Genomic DNA, 19,459 nt, shown 5'->3' with positions numbered 1-19,459 from the left:
TGAAATAACTATCCTAGCAGCTACACAAAGCAACCACGATTTCAAAATAAATTTGAAATAGCAGCTATCTTATTTCAAACTTGGTAAACCTCATTTTATGAGGAATAGCGACTATCTTGAAATAGCTATTTCAAAATAGGCACTGTTAAGACAGGGAATAGAGCCTATTTCAAAATAAGTTGTAGTGCATCCAATGGCTCTATTTTGAAATAGGCTGTGTGTGTAGACACTATTTCAAAAGTAGCTAAGTGCTACTCTGAAATGCATTTTTGCGTGCTTTATTTTGAAATAAGCTATTTCAGAGCAGCTATTCCAGAATAGCTTATTTTGGAATAAAGCTGCTGTGTAGACATACCCACAGAAAACAGGCATGAAAAAAGGGCTGGTAAATAATTTAACAGCACAGCATAGTTTTATTTAAAGAAACTGTTTACATATTTATTTTGAAGAGCTGAGTGAATCTGAAATGCAGATGAAGTACAGAAAGAGCAGTGGCAAGATTCCTCAAGTGTTTTGTTTCCGATTCATTTAAAACCCCAAGAATAAAAATAGAACGCAAATGGAAGTAAGATCTATTTGTACATCCTGCAAAACACACACCACCAAAAACGAACACAAAAACAAAAGAGAAAGCAAACAAACTGGCAATCAAGAAAAAAATGGGCACAGGTTAAGAGGGTAAAAGCAAAGACAAACAAAAATTAATGGGAAATATGTAAGGGCAAAAAAAAGAATTTAAAAAAAAAATTTAAATACTTAATTGATAAAAATACAAAGGAAATCTTTGTGTTTCATTCAGTCATCCCTCTCTGAGTGTTGTTTACTCAGGCCTCAACCCCACAGGCTGGTACACGTGAAACACATGCATGGAGCTCCCCCATAGGCTTTCATGGAGGAACACATTGTGGCAGGCTCCACATATTTACTTAAAGGATTGGGGCCCTAAGTTGCAAAGGCAGACCCCAGCCCTACTGCAGCTATCCCAATTTACAGAAGCTGAGGATCTGCCCCTTACTTCTCAGGGAAGTAACCAATTTTCTGCCATGCTTAGCATGCTGCGGCACATGATGAAAAGAGCATTTTTTTAAAACATTTACACCTATGTAGACACATGCTTGTTACTTCTTACCTGAAGGGTTTTGACTTTGCCTATGATTTTGTGCTGTGACATTGCTTGGACTGCCTGCTCACTCTCTGTTTGCCCATCAGGTATAAAAATACTGTCATGGGAAAAGGCTCGAGTGCCCATAGTATAACTGGAGGACCTGAAATGCAATTCATATACACAGCACTTAATTTTATAAAGACACCCACATGATCTCTGCAGTTCATTCCTACAGAAACTCCTCTGGTCTCTTGCTGATAGATGTTTAGACTATTCTCAACATTATTTTCTGCATGCCCTACATTAGTACCTGAAGCAACATGTACATCATCCATTATCTGGGGTTCATTCTCTGCCCAGAAAGAGAACTGTATGCAGAGTAGAGTGGTTGTTCTGGCAAGATTTTACTTTTCTGTTTAAATATATACATTCTCTCTATTTCATATATTTAATGCTACCTTAATATTTCTTTGTGTATTAAACATTGTCACAAGAAAAATTTGGTCAAGGGGAAAAAAACCAAGAAGCAAAACGGCAGTTTTTCTATGTGTACACACACTGACCTTAGAAGAAGAAACTATCAGATCTAATTATAAATTTTGTAAAGCACACTCATTTTGGCAGTTTTAATTGAAAGGAAGAATAATACACATTTGGAAAGAATTAACCTTTTTCCTGCCCTCATCTAAACAGGGTAGTTCACGAGATTGATTTTAAACAGAAGTATCTTTTGTTTCTAAAGAGACCTGTTGAAACTGCAGACCGGGCATATGCTCACAAGAAAACTCAAACTTTATGAAATTCACTGTGTTTTCTTACGCACTCTAAACTCAGCTCACATTTATCAAAAAATGTCCAGGTCTCTCAAGGAAGTATGGACATTGCATTAATTTCTGTTTTCACATAAAACTACACAAATCCTGCAGGGTTTTGATTTGTTTTGGGAAACGGTGGGTGGGTGGGTTGTAAAATCCAGTGATCCATGGTATCAATTGAGTTTTACGTTCATTTTTTCATTTGCCTGAACCGGATGTTTGAAGCAAAATTCAGATGAAGCGAACAATCTTCACATAAAACCAGTGCCTTTTTAGTTTAAAAAAAAAAAAGAGTCCCAGTACTCAGCCTGCTCCCAACTCTCTCCCACCACAGCCTAACCTACGCCTGCCTGCAGCCTGAGCTAGCTGCCTATATGCACCCAGCCCCGCCCCATCCTTCCCTGAACCCTGAGCTCCCTGCACACAGCCCCGAGCTAGCTTCTGCCTGCGCACAGCCACTCTCCTTTACACACCCTGAGCTACCTCTCTTGGCATCCTGAGCTGTTTTCGGTCTTTTTGAGCTGAGCCTCCCCACCACCACCACACCCCAGCCAGGCAGGTTGGCCTGCTGGCATGAATGGGATGGAGGTGGTGCTGCTTTCGCTTCTCTGGTCGTGCCATATGGAGCTGGCTTCAGCCTGCTGGGCCCCTCAGCCCAGAACCTCATGGCCCAGTCTGCCCTGCAGAGCCCCGGAGCTTTTAAAGCATGTTGGGAGCAGGGCCTCTCACACATCCAGAGAGTCCTGGGCCACTTCCAGCTTTTGAGGGCCCTCATCATAATACAAATAAAAAAAGAAATGAGACACCAAAACAAAATAAAGCTCCAAAAAAGAGCAAGACAGAACTGGAATACCTTTTTTTTTTTTATGTAACAAATGCTTTTTTGGCCTATCAAATGCCAAAAAATTAACAAGTGTCTAAATCTGAGGCCCCCTTTGAGCTTGAGGTCAAGGTCAAGTGGTGCTTTGCCCCCCTGCCCTCCGTTCCCCTACCCCCAATTGGCCAGGTGTCCCATATTCATCATAGGGAAATATGGTCATCCTACTGAATAGCCATAAGTCTCTTACACATCAGCACCAATATATGATTGCGCCCGAGCCAGTCACACAGCATCAGAGCTGCTGCTCCAGCTCTCGGGGCAGTGCAGCTTGGGGCTGGTGGCTCTGGCAGCGCAGTTCCAATGGTAGCTCTGGTGAGTCACGGGGGGGGGCGGGAGGGGCAGGGTGCCTGGCCCAGTGTGGGGAGCATGTGGCAAGTGGGTGTCTTCCTTTTGGACACCACTGTTCTATATGATGCAAAAATAAAATGTGAGTTTTTATGGAAGTTTTGGTTTTGTGTTAGAAATTTATCCCATGCCTAGCCTGGCATATTTTACGGTGAACAGCGAACTAGTAAAGTAACAATATCACAAGTGCCAAATGCAAAACAGATTTTTAATCTGTTTAAAACTTCAAGTTGACATTTTGAAGAAAACATAAGCAGTCCTGTAGCACCTTAAAGGCTCAGAATTTTATTCATTCAGTAATGAGCTTTTGTGGGTAAGACCCACTTCACCTTAAGCTCATTGCCGAATAAAATTCGTAGTCTTTAAGGTGCTACAGCACTGTTTATGTTTTCTCAATCTAGAGACTAACATGGCTACCCACTTGGTGAAAAGATGTTTTTGTTAAATAGTTAATTGTCCTGTCCCTTTAAAATTAAAGGGTGAAGAAAAAAAAAAAACACATTCCAAAAACTTCAACAAGTTTTCCAGAAAAACTAGGGAAAAATCAGAATCAACAGTCTTGGAAGAACACAAATAAATCACCCTTAATATTTTATATTATGTAACAAAGTGAGCAGTTTTTGCTAGGAACGTATTTACATTAGCCTAATATTATTGATTACATACATGCACACAATCTTTATATTTTATAAACTAAAAATAAATATTTACTAATAACCAACTGCCACTACATTTGCTGTTCATAATCAGATGCTATATTAATATTTCTTGCAGGCAAAGTGCAAAGGGTTTATACACATACAACTTTGACATCTAATAAAGCATTTAAAAACTTTTTGGGGGTGGGGAAGCCCAACTCATTCACCTCTTTCTCCCCATCTAGATAAATCAACATTGAAGCAACATTTTTATTAAAAATTAATATTTGAACAGCACATTGCATTAGAAGCAATCAATCAAATGTAGAGCACTATTTTGTAACACCATCATTCAGGAAACAAATACAATAGTTCATTTATGACAGGCAGTTATTCTAGATAAAAATTCCCTGGTCTTTACCTAACAAAGGTACATGTATCTCTGTGTAGGAATCTGTAGCAGAGACTATTAAAAAATCTTAAATAAAAACCCCAACCCAGCCCTTCTTTGAAAGCCTGATAGTGCATCATTGAGGAATAGCCTGAACAGAGTGCACTGCAGAACCACATCTCCCTAAAGAAAGCCTCAGGAAGCTAGTGCGTGGTGTCTTCCAAGTGGTGCACATAGCACAGTTTGAGGCCCCTGCTCTAGAAAAAGTCTGGAGCCATTTGGCTCAACCTCTGAAGCCACATGAAATGAACAGGTTTTTTTATATGAAACCCAGAGAAATTTGGCAGTGTTGACTGAATTTGCCCCATGACTAATTCGGACTTATTTGAACTGGAAACACAGTGAGGCAGTTTACAGACTCCCGCAGTCCATACTGAAGAAAATATGCAATTGGACTATGACAAACTGAAATCACCATTCTTTGCACGGTGAAGCAGCAAAAGGAGAAGGTGAACAGAACTACTCAAAGCAGGGCATTATTTAGTATTTATTCTTGTCAATTGAGGGACTATTTCAACTGCCCCCCACCAAAAATATATTTGGGGCCTTTCTGCCACCAGGGGAAGTCTCCCCGGTGGCTAAGATGTTTATCTCCTCCGGTGGCTAAGATATTTGGGGGCTTGCTGCCTCTGGATGGGAGACAGGGAAGTCTCTCCCAGCAGCTCAGATTTTCAGGTATGGTGGAACATTTCAACCAGCTCTGCAGCTGCAGACCACAGCCCTCCCTCCTCCCAAAAATATTTTCTGAGGCTTGCTACCCATTGCAGACACTTGCTGTCTTTTGCAAAATCTTTGATATTTCAGTTACAAAAAGTGTTTTTCCTAACCTTTCCTATCCTCTTTCTTCATGCTTTGACCCGCCCCCTGCCCCCCCCCCAAAAAAAAAAAAAGAACACACACAGGGAACAGTGGGAGATTCCTGTTTCCATTATAAGTTCAGTGTATGGGATTTCACTGCCATCCCCTGTGTTGGCAATGTCTGTGTAGTGAAGATGGAAAATGTTTTTCCTAGTTTTTTCTGTCCTCTTCTAACTTTGCACCACTTCATGTAGGGAAGAGTGGGTGGAGGGACAGTTGAGAACACAGATTGTACATAGAAGCTATATAATGAACTGGGAAGCCAAATACCCTCCCCTCACTTTCTTTTTTCAGAAACTTTACTATCAACTCTTTCTTCAAGCTTTTCATTGTCCCTGTGTTATTCTTGGGGATTGGATGCAATCACATGAGGGAGGACAGTCAGTGGATGGCCAGCTGAGAAGACACACACTTGCTGCTTTTTATGAAATCCTTGACAATTGTTGCAGAAGAAAGATTTTTGTTAACTTTGTTGATGTCCTACTTTTTCCTTCCTCCCAACTGGAAAAATGGACATTTGCTTAATATGGGAGTGGAACAAGGAAAATGCAATGTGGGAAGATGATGTCAAAGACCAGCGAGCATCCTCAGAATGCTATAGGGATGAGGGAACTGTGGTATATGTTCCCACAATGCACTGCTGCAACAGTCAATGTTTGCCAATTGAGTGTGGCAGCAATAAGACAATTTTGTGAAAAGCACACACGGGGAGATGAGGAAAGTCAAAATAGAATTCATAAATTCCAGAGTTACAAAATTGATATTAATAACTTTGATTTTATCTCAGTGTGTAGACGCAACCTCAGTTACTGATGGGGAAATCTGTCAGTCTCCCACACACTTGTACAATGTTAATTTAGGGCTATATTTGAAAACTCAAGTGAAAGGCATGGCAGCATGGCTGTCTATAGCTGAATCTCAGGACCTGACAAACCTGACCACATTTAGAGGCATCAATATGTTCCATAGTCTAATACCGCCTCCAGAAAATTTGGGACAGCTGCTGCAGAAATTTACTAACACTTCAGTTGGTATTACTGAGTTGAAGATGACACTTCAGAGTCTGCTTGTACTGAAAATAATTGACTCATGATCTAACTCATTTGTAGAAACTTGACTGGATGAACTCATTTATGGATGTGCTACAGCAAAATACAAAATATTTTCCAAGAATTCTTAAGATGCGGCATCTTTAAAGATCAGCAGTGGCATGGAATAATGTTTCCTTTTCACTTTAAGTATGTAGCTTTTCAAAGTCAGTTTTCTAGTGACCAAAACAAAGTTAACTTTCATTGTGTTCTTTGGGTTCTCTTTGCCACACACTCCCTATTCTCCTCTGATCTCTGCACACACAGTGCAATTATTTTCCCTTTGTGATGATGGGGAATGTTGAGGGTTTTCAGTAAAACTAAAACCACATTTTTTCAGATTTTATTTTTCTGGTTAAAATACAATTTTCATAAGAAAGAAAAGCTTGGAAATAAAAAGACAGCTTCTTAATAGGTGTTGAAACAGCCCTTTTCAGCTCTAACCTGCTGAGAGACCTGTAAGGAATTAAAAAAAAAAACAAAAAAAAAAAAAACAAAAACCAACAACAAACCACCCAACTAGTCTAATACCTGCAAAATTATTTAAAAAAATAAAAACCATACAGTTGTAACACAGTAAAAGTTAAAATTAGGAGAAACATACATGGTATAATGTAACTAGAGCTTAATCAAGTGGGTGGTACCTGGATCTGGATTAGATTTATACCAGCATTTTGATGTTAAATTCCAAACTGGCACCAAGGTTTGGGTTCAATAGAGCAGAAAATCTCATAAGCTGGTCTTGCAAGATTTCTGCCATCTTGAATGGTGGAAAGAATGTAGGATCCGCTATAATAATAAGATTTCTGCAATATTCAGCTTCATTTGACTGAGTTCTGGAAATCACCACTACAGAAATCTGTAGAGACAAGGCTGCTAGTTCTGTTAGAGATCTGATGGGAAAATATAAAATAACTCAGTAAACACATAGCAGGCTTTAGAAGTGTACTGTTATGTTCCCTAAAAGCAGAAAAGGGCCACGGAGCAATGTAGCGCAGAAGGCTGATGTACTAGACTTTCACCTCAGAAATCTGAATTTAAATTTTGTAACATTTTACAGGTGAAATTTGGACTTGATGGACTTACCCAAGTCTCTCATTTATATACGTAATAATTTGCGATGTTTATAAGCAGTCTTTTCTGGATAGAGGTCCAGTCCTAAAAATTCAGATGTCTTGCAAAATAAATCCAGATTCCCTCCCCAGCCAAGAGCTGGCCATCTTTTGAATCTCTTTAAGCCTTCAAAACTAATGGTCAGTAACAGGACAAATGGCTGTGCTGTGATCACATTTCTTAAGAAATATCCTCTTCCCCTCCCCATTTATTGTATTATTTTAAGAAGTGCTAAGTAACTTGCAGTTTAGTTCTTCAGTACCCACATTTAAAGAAAATAAACATCAGTGTTAGCTTGTAAACTCCTCGCTCAAAAAATTTTTTTTTCTTACAATGTCAAAGAAAAAAATCAGAAAGCTAATTTTTCATTATACTTATTTCTTAGTTTGTTATACATTTTTGATTGCCACATTTGTTGAATGACATATGTGACTTGATCAGTCCTGAAAGGGAAAGATGATCAGTTGAAGTGTGCAACTCACACATATTAAGAAAAACTAGTTTGCAGAGGCACAAGCTTGATTATATAGATGTAAATGAGCATAAACTAAAGAATCCTTTAATTAAGAGAAAACCTTAGGGTTACTGGTTCAAACTGTACCTAGTTTGAATTGTCCATCAGTTACACAGAAAGAGAGGTCCCAATGGCACAGATATTCTTAAAGTTTTATTTTATTCATTATTGAAGAGAATACCATATTAGCAGGAATGGACTTCCTAGTTATTTTACATGACTATGTTTTTACATAGGCTTGTGCAGAATGCATTTGACTAAATCAGCACCTACCTAAATAGCAGTAGACATTTACATTAAGATTAAAGGAAGCATTATGCTGATTAGTCTCATATTGCTAGAAACACAGATATGAGAGAGCCTTCATACCTGGCGTGAGCAGCATTAAAGCCCTAGGGAGAAAATTATTCAAAGAGGCTCACATACACATGCATTTGATGAGAGAACTTAGCAAACATAAGGATACAAGTGCTGGATGTTTGTTGGACTATTGGAGAAGGAAGACATATCTTCTGATTCTTGTAAAACTGTCTTTAAACCCATGGGTGCCAGATAGAGGTTGGAAAGTGAATAAACACACTTCTAAGCATAGATGAACCTGACCCAAAAAATGTGGGTTTGGATTTTTGAAAACCTGGAGGTAAATGATGTTCAGACTCAGGACTCATTTGGTTCTTAGGAAGTATGAGTGACCTGCTATGACCTGCAAATCACAATACACATTTTACACACATCCAAACATTGGACTTTTTCAGTTCCAGGATTTTAGTACAGACCCATCACTAATATTAAGAAAGGACATTCCTGTGGACCAAAAGATCTTTGTGCCGCATGGCTTCAATCTTGCGACAAGTTCAAGCAAGTTTCAAACTCAGTTTTTGTTGAGGTATTCTGCAGTGGCCAAGAAATGATGCTTAAAAGCTGGAAATTGCTAAATAAGTTGCCCATTGCAGAATAGCACATGACATGAACTTACTAACCAAGGATAGTGAAATAAAATATTATAACCATATTATAATATAACATGACATCATAACATAATATATATAAAAAAAGTCAGAAAATTCTGAGAGATGCTTTACTCTGTATACCTATGATTAATCTTGTCCTATACTAGTTGTGTATACCTACTGGTCCTGATGCACAAGAAACACACTCTTATAATCAACCAGATCTTGGATTGTTTATATATTGTTACAGGCCCTCTCTCACTTTTGTCTTACCTACAGTTGTATTTCATGGAGGAAAAAACGTTTCGAGCTTAAAAATGGAAAGTTTTATCAAAAGGAAACGATGTCTCCTCAGTTGTTACATAATTGCAGTTCCATGCACTGGGATAGTGCAGAAAGGTCATACCACCAATTGTTCTGACTTAGTCTTGTAAATGTGCCTCCCACTCTCACGAGTTCAGAAATAGCAGCAAAAAATACAGATAAAGACATTTTTTGCTCTTCTCTGTTTGGAGTTTTGTAGATATGGGGGTTGGTTTGTTTTTTTTTTTTTTTTTTAATTTTAAGCCAATTTTATGACTTCTATTCTTTTTTAGAAATGTTCAACAGAAACGAACAAGTATAATTACAGAACAGTTTTTTAAGTACTTTTCTGATTATTTTTAACATTCTGCACTAACAAAACAAGCAAGTGTAAGCCTGGAATAGCTTTCACTTACATTATGACCATCACTGTACTGTTTGAGTGCCTTTCCATACAAGATACCCATGGGAAATAGTTTCCCATTACTTAAAGTTTGGTAATGAGGCTGCCTCCCACTACTTTTCCTCAGGAATGTGCTAAGGGGGCAAATATGAGCTTTAATTCTAAAAATGATCAGCTGGAAAATATTACACGCTGCAATGAGCTACAGCGCATATGTCAGATCCACCCTGTGCTTCATTAAAATTGTCTTATGAATATGAATAACTTGAAGACACTTTAGACAAAACTACTCATCAATTTCAACGTTAGAATCTGCAGCCTGTCTATACCCTCTTTTGCATGTGAAATTAGAAATACAAAGTGTGGATCGGTTTCGAGTTCTAAATGTGCTAGTCACGGTCATTACTGATGTGCCAGAAATTTAATAACTCAGTAATCAAGTTAACAATCTGAGAAGGGTCTTGTTTATCCTGTATTGCTCTGCATGGGGGCAGTAACCCCAACTCTATGCATTGGCTGGGGGAGACCAGAGCTTCTGGCCTAGCAGGACAAGGGTAGGAATAGAATCACAGGGTTGGCAGAGACCTCAAGAGGTCATCAAGTCTAACCCCTTTCTGAAAGTTGAACCAACCCCAACTAAACCATTCCAGCAAGGGCGTTGTCAAGGCAGAACTTAAAGACCTCCAGGGAAGGAGATTCTCCAGAGCTCCAGTACTCTGCAAGGCTACATCTACACTAGAAGCATCTGTCTACAGAAGTTACTGTCGGAAGAGACATTCCGACAAAACTTCTGTTGACAGATAGCATCTACACATAAAAGCAGATCATCTTCTGACCCGTTCTGTTCACTAAAGACATCCCAGAGCACTGACGTGGCTTTTTTGTTGACAGTTTCTGTGGACAAAACACATTGTGTATATAGTAACAGAGAGTAAGCTGTGCTAATCTATAGTTTTGTCGACAAAACTCTCTAGTGTAGACGTAGCCCTAGTGAAATAGTTTTCTCTAATGTCCAACCTAGACCTCCCTCACCACAACTTGAGATCATTGGGACTTATTCTATCATCTGTCACTACTGAGAACAACCTCTGTCCATCCTCTCTGTAAATCCTCATTGGTGGGCTGAAGCCTGGTAGCAAATCCCCCTCGCTCTTCTTTTCTGTAGAATATATAAACCCAAATACATGAGTCCCCAAGCACTCACATCTAACCTGCCCCTAGATACTTAAAAGCTATTATTATGAACTATATTTGAGGCCCCAACAAGGATCAAACTCAATCCCTGGTTTACAAGGGCAGCACTCTAACCACTGAGCTATTCCTCAGCCTCTCCTCCTAAGCTATGTGCTCCAGCCCCCCTAACCATTTTTGCTGCCCTCCAATGCACTCTCCAGTGTCCACATCCTTTCTGAAATTGGGGTGGGGGGGGATCAGAATTGAACACAATACTCCAGATGTGGCCTCACCAGTGCTGAATAAAGGGAATAATCACTTCCCTAGATCTGCTGGCAGTGCTCCTACTAATGCATCCCAGTATGCTACTAGTTTTCTTGGGCTAGCAGGACATCAGTGGCTTGATCAGCACACTGGGGGACAACCCGTAGGGGACTTCTGTGACCCAACCCATCATAATATGTATCTTAGATAAAGCCTTTGTAGGACTGCCATAAAACCAGGTTTGTTAAATAATGGGAGAATAGAAATAAGGAGCACAGATGGCACATGGAAAGCATTTTGTGAATGAGAAACCGATGCACACGCTGAGCTTAATAACAAAAAAAGTCTCTGTAAAGATATCTCAAACCTTAGGGGAAAGACATTTCCCGCCCCCGGCCCCCCCCCGCCCCCCGGAAGCTGAAGTCTACTCACTACATGGGCAGGGGAAGCCATTAAGATGGCTGTAGCTCACTGATCGTGAAGTGCCTACCTCTTGTGTAAGTCAGAGTAATTAATTAAAGTAATTAAATAGCATAGTTAGAGTAATTAAGGAGTTGCTCCAATTTATACCATGGGAATAAGGTCCTTAAGTAACCTGATAGCAGTGGAGAATCAGACACAGCAAAGCTCTGCTCTGCTCTGTCCTCTCTCACCCCCAGCCTGTCTTTGCACATTCCTTTAACCCTCCTAATATGCCTCCTCCACGTGAGGAGGTTGGGGTGCTGATGCACAGGATGCAGCTAAGCCTTTGTGCCCCCGTGGAGTTCCCTGGTGCAAGGCGATTTCTCTTCAGAGAATCCTGCCTAACCTCTGGGCTACTGTCTTTTACTGAATTCCTCTTTTGCTCCACAGCTGAGGAACTCTGTTCATTTTTACCAGCTGAGAACCTGGCCTGGAGTCTAAAACACTAATCTAACCTGGTATTAATATTGATGGGAATGTTCCAAATCCTATTTCATAATAATGATGATAGCATAAATTAGATAGGACGCTTTATAATGCTGAACAAATGGAAGAGAAAGGCCAAATTGGCATCATCATCTCTTCGGCTCTACAAGGCACAGGAGGGGAGTACAGAGCAGGTTATTCTGACGCTGTGTGCCACAAACAGTAGAAGAATAATTTTGCCTGACTGGACACCAGTACTTACTACTATTTAAAACTCTTCTACAAAAGGTGCCTACTGTCACCTTTACTGCTCTTGATCACAATGGACTGGATTATGAACAGGACAACAGATGGCCATCAATGAGGCATTCAGTGGACACTTTTCAAACAGCTAGAGGACATTGATTTTGCTGATGATGGCACCCCCCCTTTTCACGGTGGCATGGAAGCATGGAAGAAAAGGTCACACCACTAGACAAAACTGCCTCAGAAACTGGACTGCACATTAACAAGGGAAAGAGCAAGACGAGGATCAACCAGTCCAACACCACCACCGCCACGCTGGGAGATCACCTGGAAGACGTGGAGCATTTCACTTATTTGGGGAGTATTATGGGCAGAGATGGAGGAACAGACAACAGTATCAATCCCCGGATAGGGGAAGCAACAGCTGCATTCAAGACTTCCCATCCCATGTGGGGTTCACAAATATCATCTGTGAAGACAAAAACCGAGGATGTTCTAACACAAACAAAGAGTGTGCTCCTGTATGGATGTGAGACGAGACACCAGTATAAAATGTTTATTAACGGTTTCTACAGAGACCATGATTAGTGATTAGGCTGCATGGTGAACTCAGCTCTTCGGGCATGCAAGGGTTTGTTCATGACTTTTTCCTGGTTTTGCTTTGTGCGAGGTTCAAAAGGAAGATTTGTTTGAAATATTAGGCTTGAACAAATCCAAGAACACAAAGCAAAGCTATTTGTCCAGGTTTTTATATTCAATTTATCAAGCATCTGAGTTTTTATTTTATATTTTAAAGTTTCTCTCTCTCCCTGCTCAAAACAGGTTTAAAAATGGCATGAAAGCTGCCAAAACTGAATAATATTTTCTGCTTTGCAGCTGAAACTCTGGGGGAAAACCCCAAACCTTCAAATCTAAGTATGACAAAGTGGTCATCTAAAATTCAACCAGCTTCACTAAAATAAAGATCTAGACTTATAAATATGTCCTGAGTTTTGTGTTGTTGCACACAAAGATACTATCCCAAAAGCTTCACGAAGTTCTAACAATAAAGGTTTTGAGGGTTTTTGGACATAGGAAGACAATCTGGGAAATGCCTGGGACAAACTTATGCAAAACGTTTTTAATTAATTACACTGTAAAAATATCTGAAAAACGTACATGATTAAATAGCAGTCAGTCATTATGACTGTGCTAAATGTAACTATTTTCGTGTTTTGCCCAGGCTATACATTCAAAATGACTCACCCGTAGTGAGGAAGAGCCAATACACACATCTGTGCAACATTTACAGCAGGGTCTGGAGTTTGAGCCGAAGGCAGAGCATAACCAGAATTTGGAAGCTCAGAAAGCTCAGCTTATTCTTGTGAAATTTGGGGCCAAATTGGCCCCATTTGTGTAGGATTAACTAATGTGGTAAGATTTCGGTCATCTTGGACCACATCCAAATTGTGATTAAAAACAGGTCACTTGCAGTTTTAGTGGTGTTTTGGATCATGGATTTTAATCTTAGTCCTCTTTAATCAAGGGGGATTGAGTCATATTTGAGATTCTGGACTAGGCCTACATACAGTGTGTAAGTGTACAATCAATGATATCATCCGGAAACACAGAAGGGGGCTCATAATTAATCGAAAAATATATTTAACGTACACTGTTCTCTCCCCCCGGGAAAGGAGAGCCCCAGCTGCACGGTACACCTTTAAATTACATGGAAATCTCAGGCATATGGTGAATGCATAACTAGAATAGATGTTTTTAAAATACTAAAGCAAATATAAATAAGGAGCCAATGATGCAGTGTCCAGAAATTGGAATGCAACAGAGTTTCTTCTATTCATTATCTCTTGCTTATTTGGTTAAATATCATGTAATACTTTAAAGATAAATAAAGTGTTTACTTTTGTAATAAAAAATAAGTAGCAAAACATCCATATTTAAGCCAGTTTCCATGACAACGAGAGAGAATCTGTTGATTAATGATATTCGATCTAGTCTTGAACAGATTAGATATTCTGAGTCACATAAAATGTTAAATAGAAAATTAAACAGTCACAAACTAAACTGCAGAGCAAACGAGTGCTATTACAAAATCAGTGTATACATAATATTAAATAACTTACTCCTGACTTATGGACCTCAATGCACTGAGAGAACTGGGCGGGTACAGAACACAAGAACAGCCAGAGTGAGACAAACTAATGGCTCATCTAGCACAATGAGCACAAAGGGCTAATTTTGACTGAGCCATCCTCTGCTATCCACTCCAAGTTTCTGGCAATTGGAGGTATGGGGACATCCAGAGCATGGGATGACATCGCTGACCATTCTTGGCTAACAGCCATCGACATACCTATCCACTGTGAATGCACCTATTTCTTTTTTGGGACCCAGCTATACTTTTGGCTTTCACAACATCCCATGGCAATAAGGTCCACAGATAGACTGGGCATTCAATTAAGTAAAAACACCTTGTGTTTGTTTTAAACCAGCTGCCTGTTTATTAGGTGACCCCTAGTTCTTGTGTTATGAGAAGGAGCAAACACCACATCCCTATTTATTTTCACTATGTACTTCATGATTTTATAGACCTCTACCATACCTTTTTTTAGTCATCTCTTTTCTAAGAAGAGAAGTTCCAGTTTTTAGTCTCTCCTTGTTAGAAGCTCTGCCACATGCCTAACCATTTTTGTTGATCTTATTAGCACCTGTTCCGATTTTTATATATATTTTATTGAGATGAGATGACCAGGACCGCATGAAGGATTCCAGATGTGGGTGTACCATAGATACCACAGGGGCATTATGATATTTTCTGTTTTATTCCTTCCCTAATGTTCCTAACAGTGTTCCCTTTGATGGTCAATGCACACTGAGTGGATGTTTTCTGGGAACTATCCCTGATGACTCCAAGATCATGGGAACGGTTAATTTAGATCTCATCATTTTGTATGTATAGTTGGGTTTTTTCCCCACATGTACATTGCTTTACACACATCAATATTAAACTGCATCTGTCATTCCATTTTCTCTCTCAGTCACTTAGTTTTGCGAGGTCCTTTTTTAAAATCTTCAGTCACATCTGGACTTGTTAATTGAGTAATTCTGCACTGTCCCTTAGCACCTCCCTTATCTGGCATGCTCAGGACCTGACTGGTCCTGGACTGGAGAATTTGCCCCATGATGGAGAATGTAGGGTTTCTATAGGCAGAAAGCCCTGCAATCCAGGGCTGATGCAGCCCTAGCCAGTCATGGGACTCCAGCTAGCCCCTACCCCCACAGCACTGGTCTGGGATGGATGGTGGCTCCAGCCCAGTCCCCACACTGCCATGGGACTGGCAGGGGCTCTGGCTCCTACCTAGCCCTGTGGAGGCTCCTGCATCAGCCACTACTCTCTATACAGGCATACAAATAGAATAATCCTATTCAGTACATTTTTTCTTTCATCCAACACACAGAGAATTTCCAGTGATGTTACAGGAGTCATCTTGCAAACAAAATTAAAACAAAACCTATCATCAGAATATTTTCATAAAGCATATAGAATTCCCCTTCACAGAAAGCTCCAGAACATCCTCTGAAATGAACCCCAATGAAAATAATTCATTTATAGTTTCCACAATAGCCTTGTCTCCCTTAGTGGTCCTGTAGGACCTCACTTGTCTACTGACTATTTAGCAGGCTTCTCGATTCTGATGCACTCAAAAACACTTTTGTTGTTAGTTTTTGTGCTAGTTGCACTTCAGAGTCAGTCTTGGCTTGTTGTCTTATCCTCTTACACTTGATTTGTATAAGTTTACTGTTCTATTTTTCTCACTACGATCTGACTTCCACTTTTTAAAGGATATTTTTTGACTATAACCACCTTTCTTCACTCAGCCAAGGTGGATATTATGTTGTTTTAAAATTATCTCCACACAGTTTGCAGAAATTTCATTCCTGTAACTGTTCTATTTTATTTCTATTTAATTAGCTTCCTCATTTTGTGCACTTTCCCCATTTGAAGTTTACTACTACTACATTGCTTTCTTTGTCATTTACCCTCTATACGTTGTTAAATTTAATTACATTATGAGCATTATTACCAAGCAGTTCAGCTATATACACCTCTGCAATTAGATCATGTGCTCTAGTTAGGACTAAATCAAGAATTGCCTACCCCTTTGTAGGTTCCAGGACAAGCTGCTCTAAGAAGCTGTGTCTAGAAATTCTACTTCTGCTTCCCTTCCTGAAGCAATATTCATTTAGTCAGCCTGAGGATATCTGGAATTCCCCATAGTTGCCTTTGTAGAATCTCTAATCTCTCTGAGCATAACATCATCATCATCCTGGTCAGACAGTCAACAGTATACTCCTGCCGTACTCAGGCTATGTCTACACTAGAAGCATCTATTGAAAGAAAAATCCTATCAGCAGATAGGAATAAGGGTATTTGGAAAAGGACCCGTCTGGACAAGCCACGCAGCAGCGAAATGTGGCAATTTTGAAGAGCCGCAGCCAGTGGCATGCTAATGAGGCGCTGAATATGCACTTTAGCCCCTCGTTAGTAATCTTCAAAATGGCCATTTCGAAGTTTTGTTTCAGTGTAGACACAGCCCATGTGTCGACAGACAACTACCAGGCTGCACTGCCCTCTGGTGACAGAAAGCAGAATGGCAGCTCTGCAAATGGCTGCCCAGTAACCGGAAGCCCTTTCTGTTGACAGAAGTATATACACTGCATTTCCATCGACAATACTCTGTCGACAGATTGCCATGCCTCAAATTTTTGAGGGATAATACTGTCGAGGCAAATTCAGAACTCTAGTGAGAATCTGTCAACAGAAGGCTTTATGAGTAGACTCTCCCTAAGATCTGTCGAGAGAATTCTCCAGTGTAGACACAGCCTAATTGTTCAAGCAGGGAATTTCTACCCACAGAACTTTTCTATCATGTGCTTATGATTCTAGGAATTTCACATCCTTCTAACCTTTACACTTTGTACGTTCCAATATAGTATGTTCCATAACTGCTGATATTAATTATACTGACAAAGACCAGCACTTGTTACCGCTGCCAAAACAAAGTAACTTCACTTACCAGGAATATTATTTTCATTTACTTGTCTTAAAACAGTTACATTTATAAGATGTGTATTTCTACAGTCTCAACTTCCAGGATTCGCTGTGCTATGAGTTATGAACCCTATTTAACAATGTCACAGTCAGCTCCAAGCCATATGCACACAGGAAGCCATGTTTATAGAAAGTCATTGAACTTTTAAGAGATCTCATGTGGTCTTTATCCACAGTGGCATTAAGTTCAAGAATACCAAACTGGACAAGATGATGAACCTGTACATAGTGTTTATGTAACTGCTGGCAGGTGAACTCAAACCTGGCCTTTTTGGAACTTACTGCGTGAGCCTCTACAGTCTGAGCTGAAAGCCAGCTGGCTCTCAGCTATGGCTGCAAAGGAGACTCATTCTCAATCTCTGTAAGTGGCCGAGGTGTCACTGCAGTAGACTCCCAATTTACGTGGGTATTGTATTCTCGCAAACCCCCCCCAGCATAAGTCAAATTTCCTGTGCAATGCCGGGGAGCCAGGAAACTGAGGAAAGCACCAGCCCTGGTCAGTTTCCTGACTCCAGGGAGTGGAGGGGAGCTGGGGAGTAGGTGGCAGCCTGACTCCAAGCTCCCCTCCAGTGGCATGTCACTGGTCAGTTTCATGGCTCCAGACGTGGTGGGGAGTCAGGCAGGGCTTCCCAGCTGGGGGAAGCCGGGAAGAAGCCACAGCAGCATGCCTGTCTTTCTCCCTGGCTTCCCCAGCTCGGACAAGCCACGCCAGGCAGACAGCTGCGGTAATGCAACTTCTTCCAGCTGGGGGAAGTCAGGGAGAAGCCAAGCCATTGCAGCTGCCCACCCAGCTTCTCCCATCTGGGGTAGCCAGGAGGACAGACATCTGCAGAGCAGTTTCGAGTTGTGCTTAACTCATATTAAAGCAAGTTAAGCGCAATTCAAAGTCACGCATTTCAGGGGTTTACTGTAAATGGGACAGTGAACCACACCTAGGTGTGTGGGTTACACTGACACAAAGCTCTACAGAAGAGAGACAAATAATTATAGTAATATAGTAGAATAATTCTATATACAAAATTACACAGAGTGAAAACATACCCATCGGGGTTCCATTAGATTTAGCTACTTGATGGATTTATGCATTTACAGTATCTTAAGTGAAAAAATACCTGTGAGAATCTCTAAAATGACTATTTGGTACTGGATGTAAAGACCTAAGAAGAACTCCTGTCATAGCTAATGACTGTCTCAGAACAGTACAAAAAGTGCCTTTGTGGCTAGTCTCTGGAAAGGGGCACAAGTGGAGAAGGGAATTGTGTATCCTCTCTTGTCCTGTTCACCCATGCAAGGCTGGACAAACACAGCCACAAATCCTTTATTTACAAATATTCATTGGATTTTGTCATTTTGGCCTCTTTTGGTCTCTGTCTAGATGACAAACTATTGTCTGTTCTGTTCAGGGGGCACCTCTAGATATTTCATCCAACACAGAGAATTACAACAAAAAAATTACAGAAATTAGAAAAATTGCAACAGTACATGCCAAAAGTTCAAACACTGCATACCTATTTGACAGTCTGAATTATAAACACAAGGTATTATGAAAAATAAGCCTACTTGTTCATGTTGTTTAGCCTCTCAATGACAGAATCTTTAAACATGATCATAATGTAAAAATGTTCTTCACTGAAAGTTAAGAATAGTGCTGAAAAGCAGCCATTTATACTTTGAAAGAGTAAAAAAAGGAAGAATTTCTCGAAAGTACAGACCTTTCTTCTGACTTGAACTCTTCACTCTTATAAATTGCAGAATATTTTAAATCCATTTGGTTACAGTATTATTCAATTCTGTGATTAGGAATTTACAAATATTACTGGGCAGAGGGTTCTCCTGATTTTTTTTTAAAATGCAACAGAAGAAAAAGAATAATGAAGTCCAAATTAAGGGCATTCTCTGGTGCTTGCAATGTAGTATTTTATGTAAAACTGATGTAATTTACTGAGAGTTTATTTCAAAAGAAAGAAGATTTGAAAGAGGAATTTGTTTAGGACCACAGATTTTCCTATAATGAGCTATGTATTTATGTAGCTATTTAAGTGGGTGGGGGAGGTTGGTTTGGTTTCCAAACAAAATATTTCAGTGCCTAGCATGACAAGGCATTAGTTCCATGAGATCTGCCCAAGTGTGCTGCGAAATGTCATGCATTTCCTCTCACTGCAATTCTTTGCAGAGCCACCGTGGTGGGGTTGGAGGGGAGCAGAGGGAGGGAAGGGGGGAACTGATGACCCCACACCAGCTGGGACTCAAGCAGCAAGGCTGCCTGAGTCTCAGCTGCCACAGGGCTGGTCAGTTTCCCCCTGCAGTGACCCACT

General features: G+C 40.2%; 1 protein-coding gene across 1 annotated transcript in view; it reads right to left on the bottom strand.

Moving 5' to 3' along the window:
* CRACD (capping protein inhibiting regulator of actin dynamics) overlaps positions 1-19,459 on the bottom strand; it is a 101,149-nt gene that overhangs the window by 30,808 nt on the left and 50,882 nt on the right. Inside the window, exon 4 of the mRNA XM_074992807.1 lies at positions 1,130-1,265. Within this exon, the coding sequence (XP_074848908.1) occupies positions 1,130-1,265 (136 nt within the window). The remainder of the gene's footprint in view (positions 1-1,129; positions 1,266-19,459) is intronic.

The sequence above is a fragment of the Carettochelys insculpta genome, chromosome 4 (assembly GCF_033958435.1).
Source record: "Carettochelys insculpta isolate YL-2023 chromosome 4, ASM3395843v1, whole genome shotgun sequence".
Lineage (NCBI taxonomy): Eukaryota > Metazoa > Chordata > Testudines > Carettochelyidae > Carettochelys > Carettochelys insculpta.
Note: the sequence above shows the minus strand (reverse complement) of the source record. Positions and strands in the feature narration are given on the sequence as shown.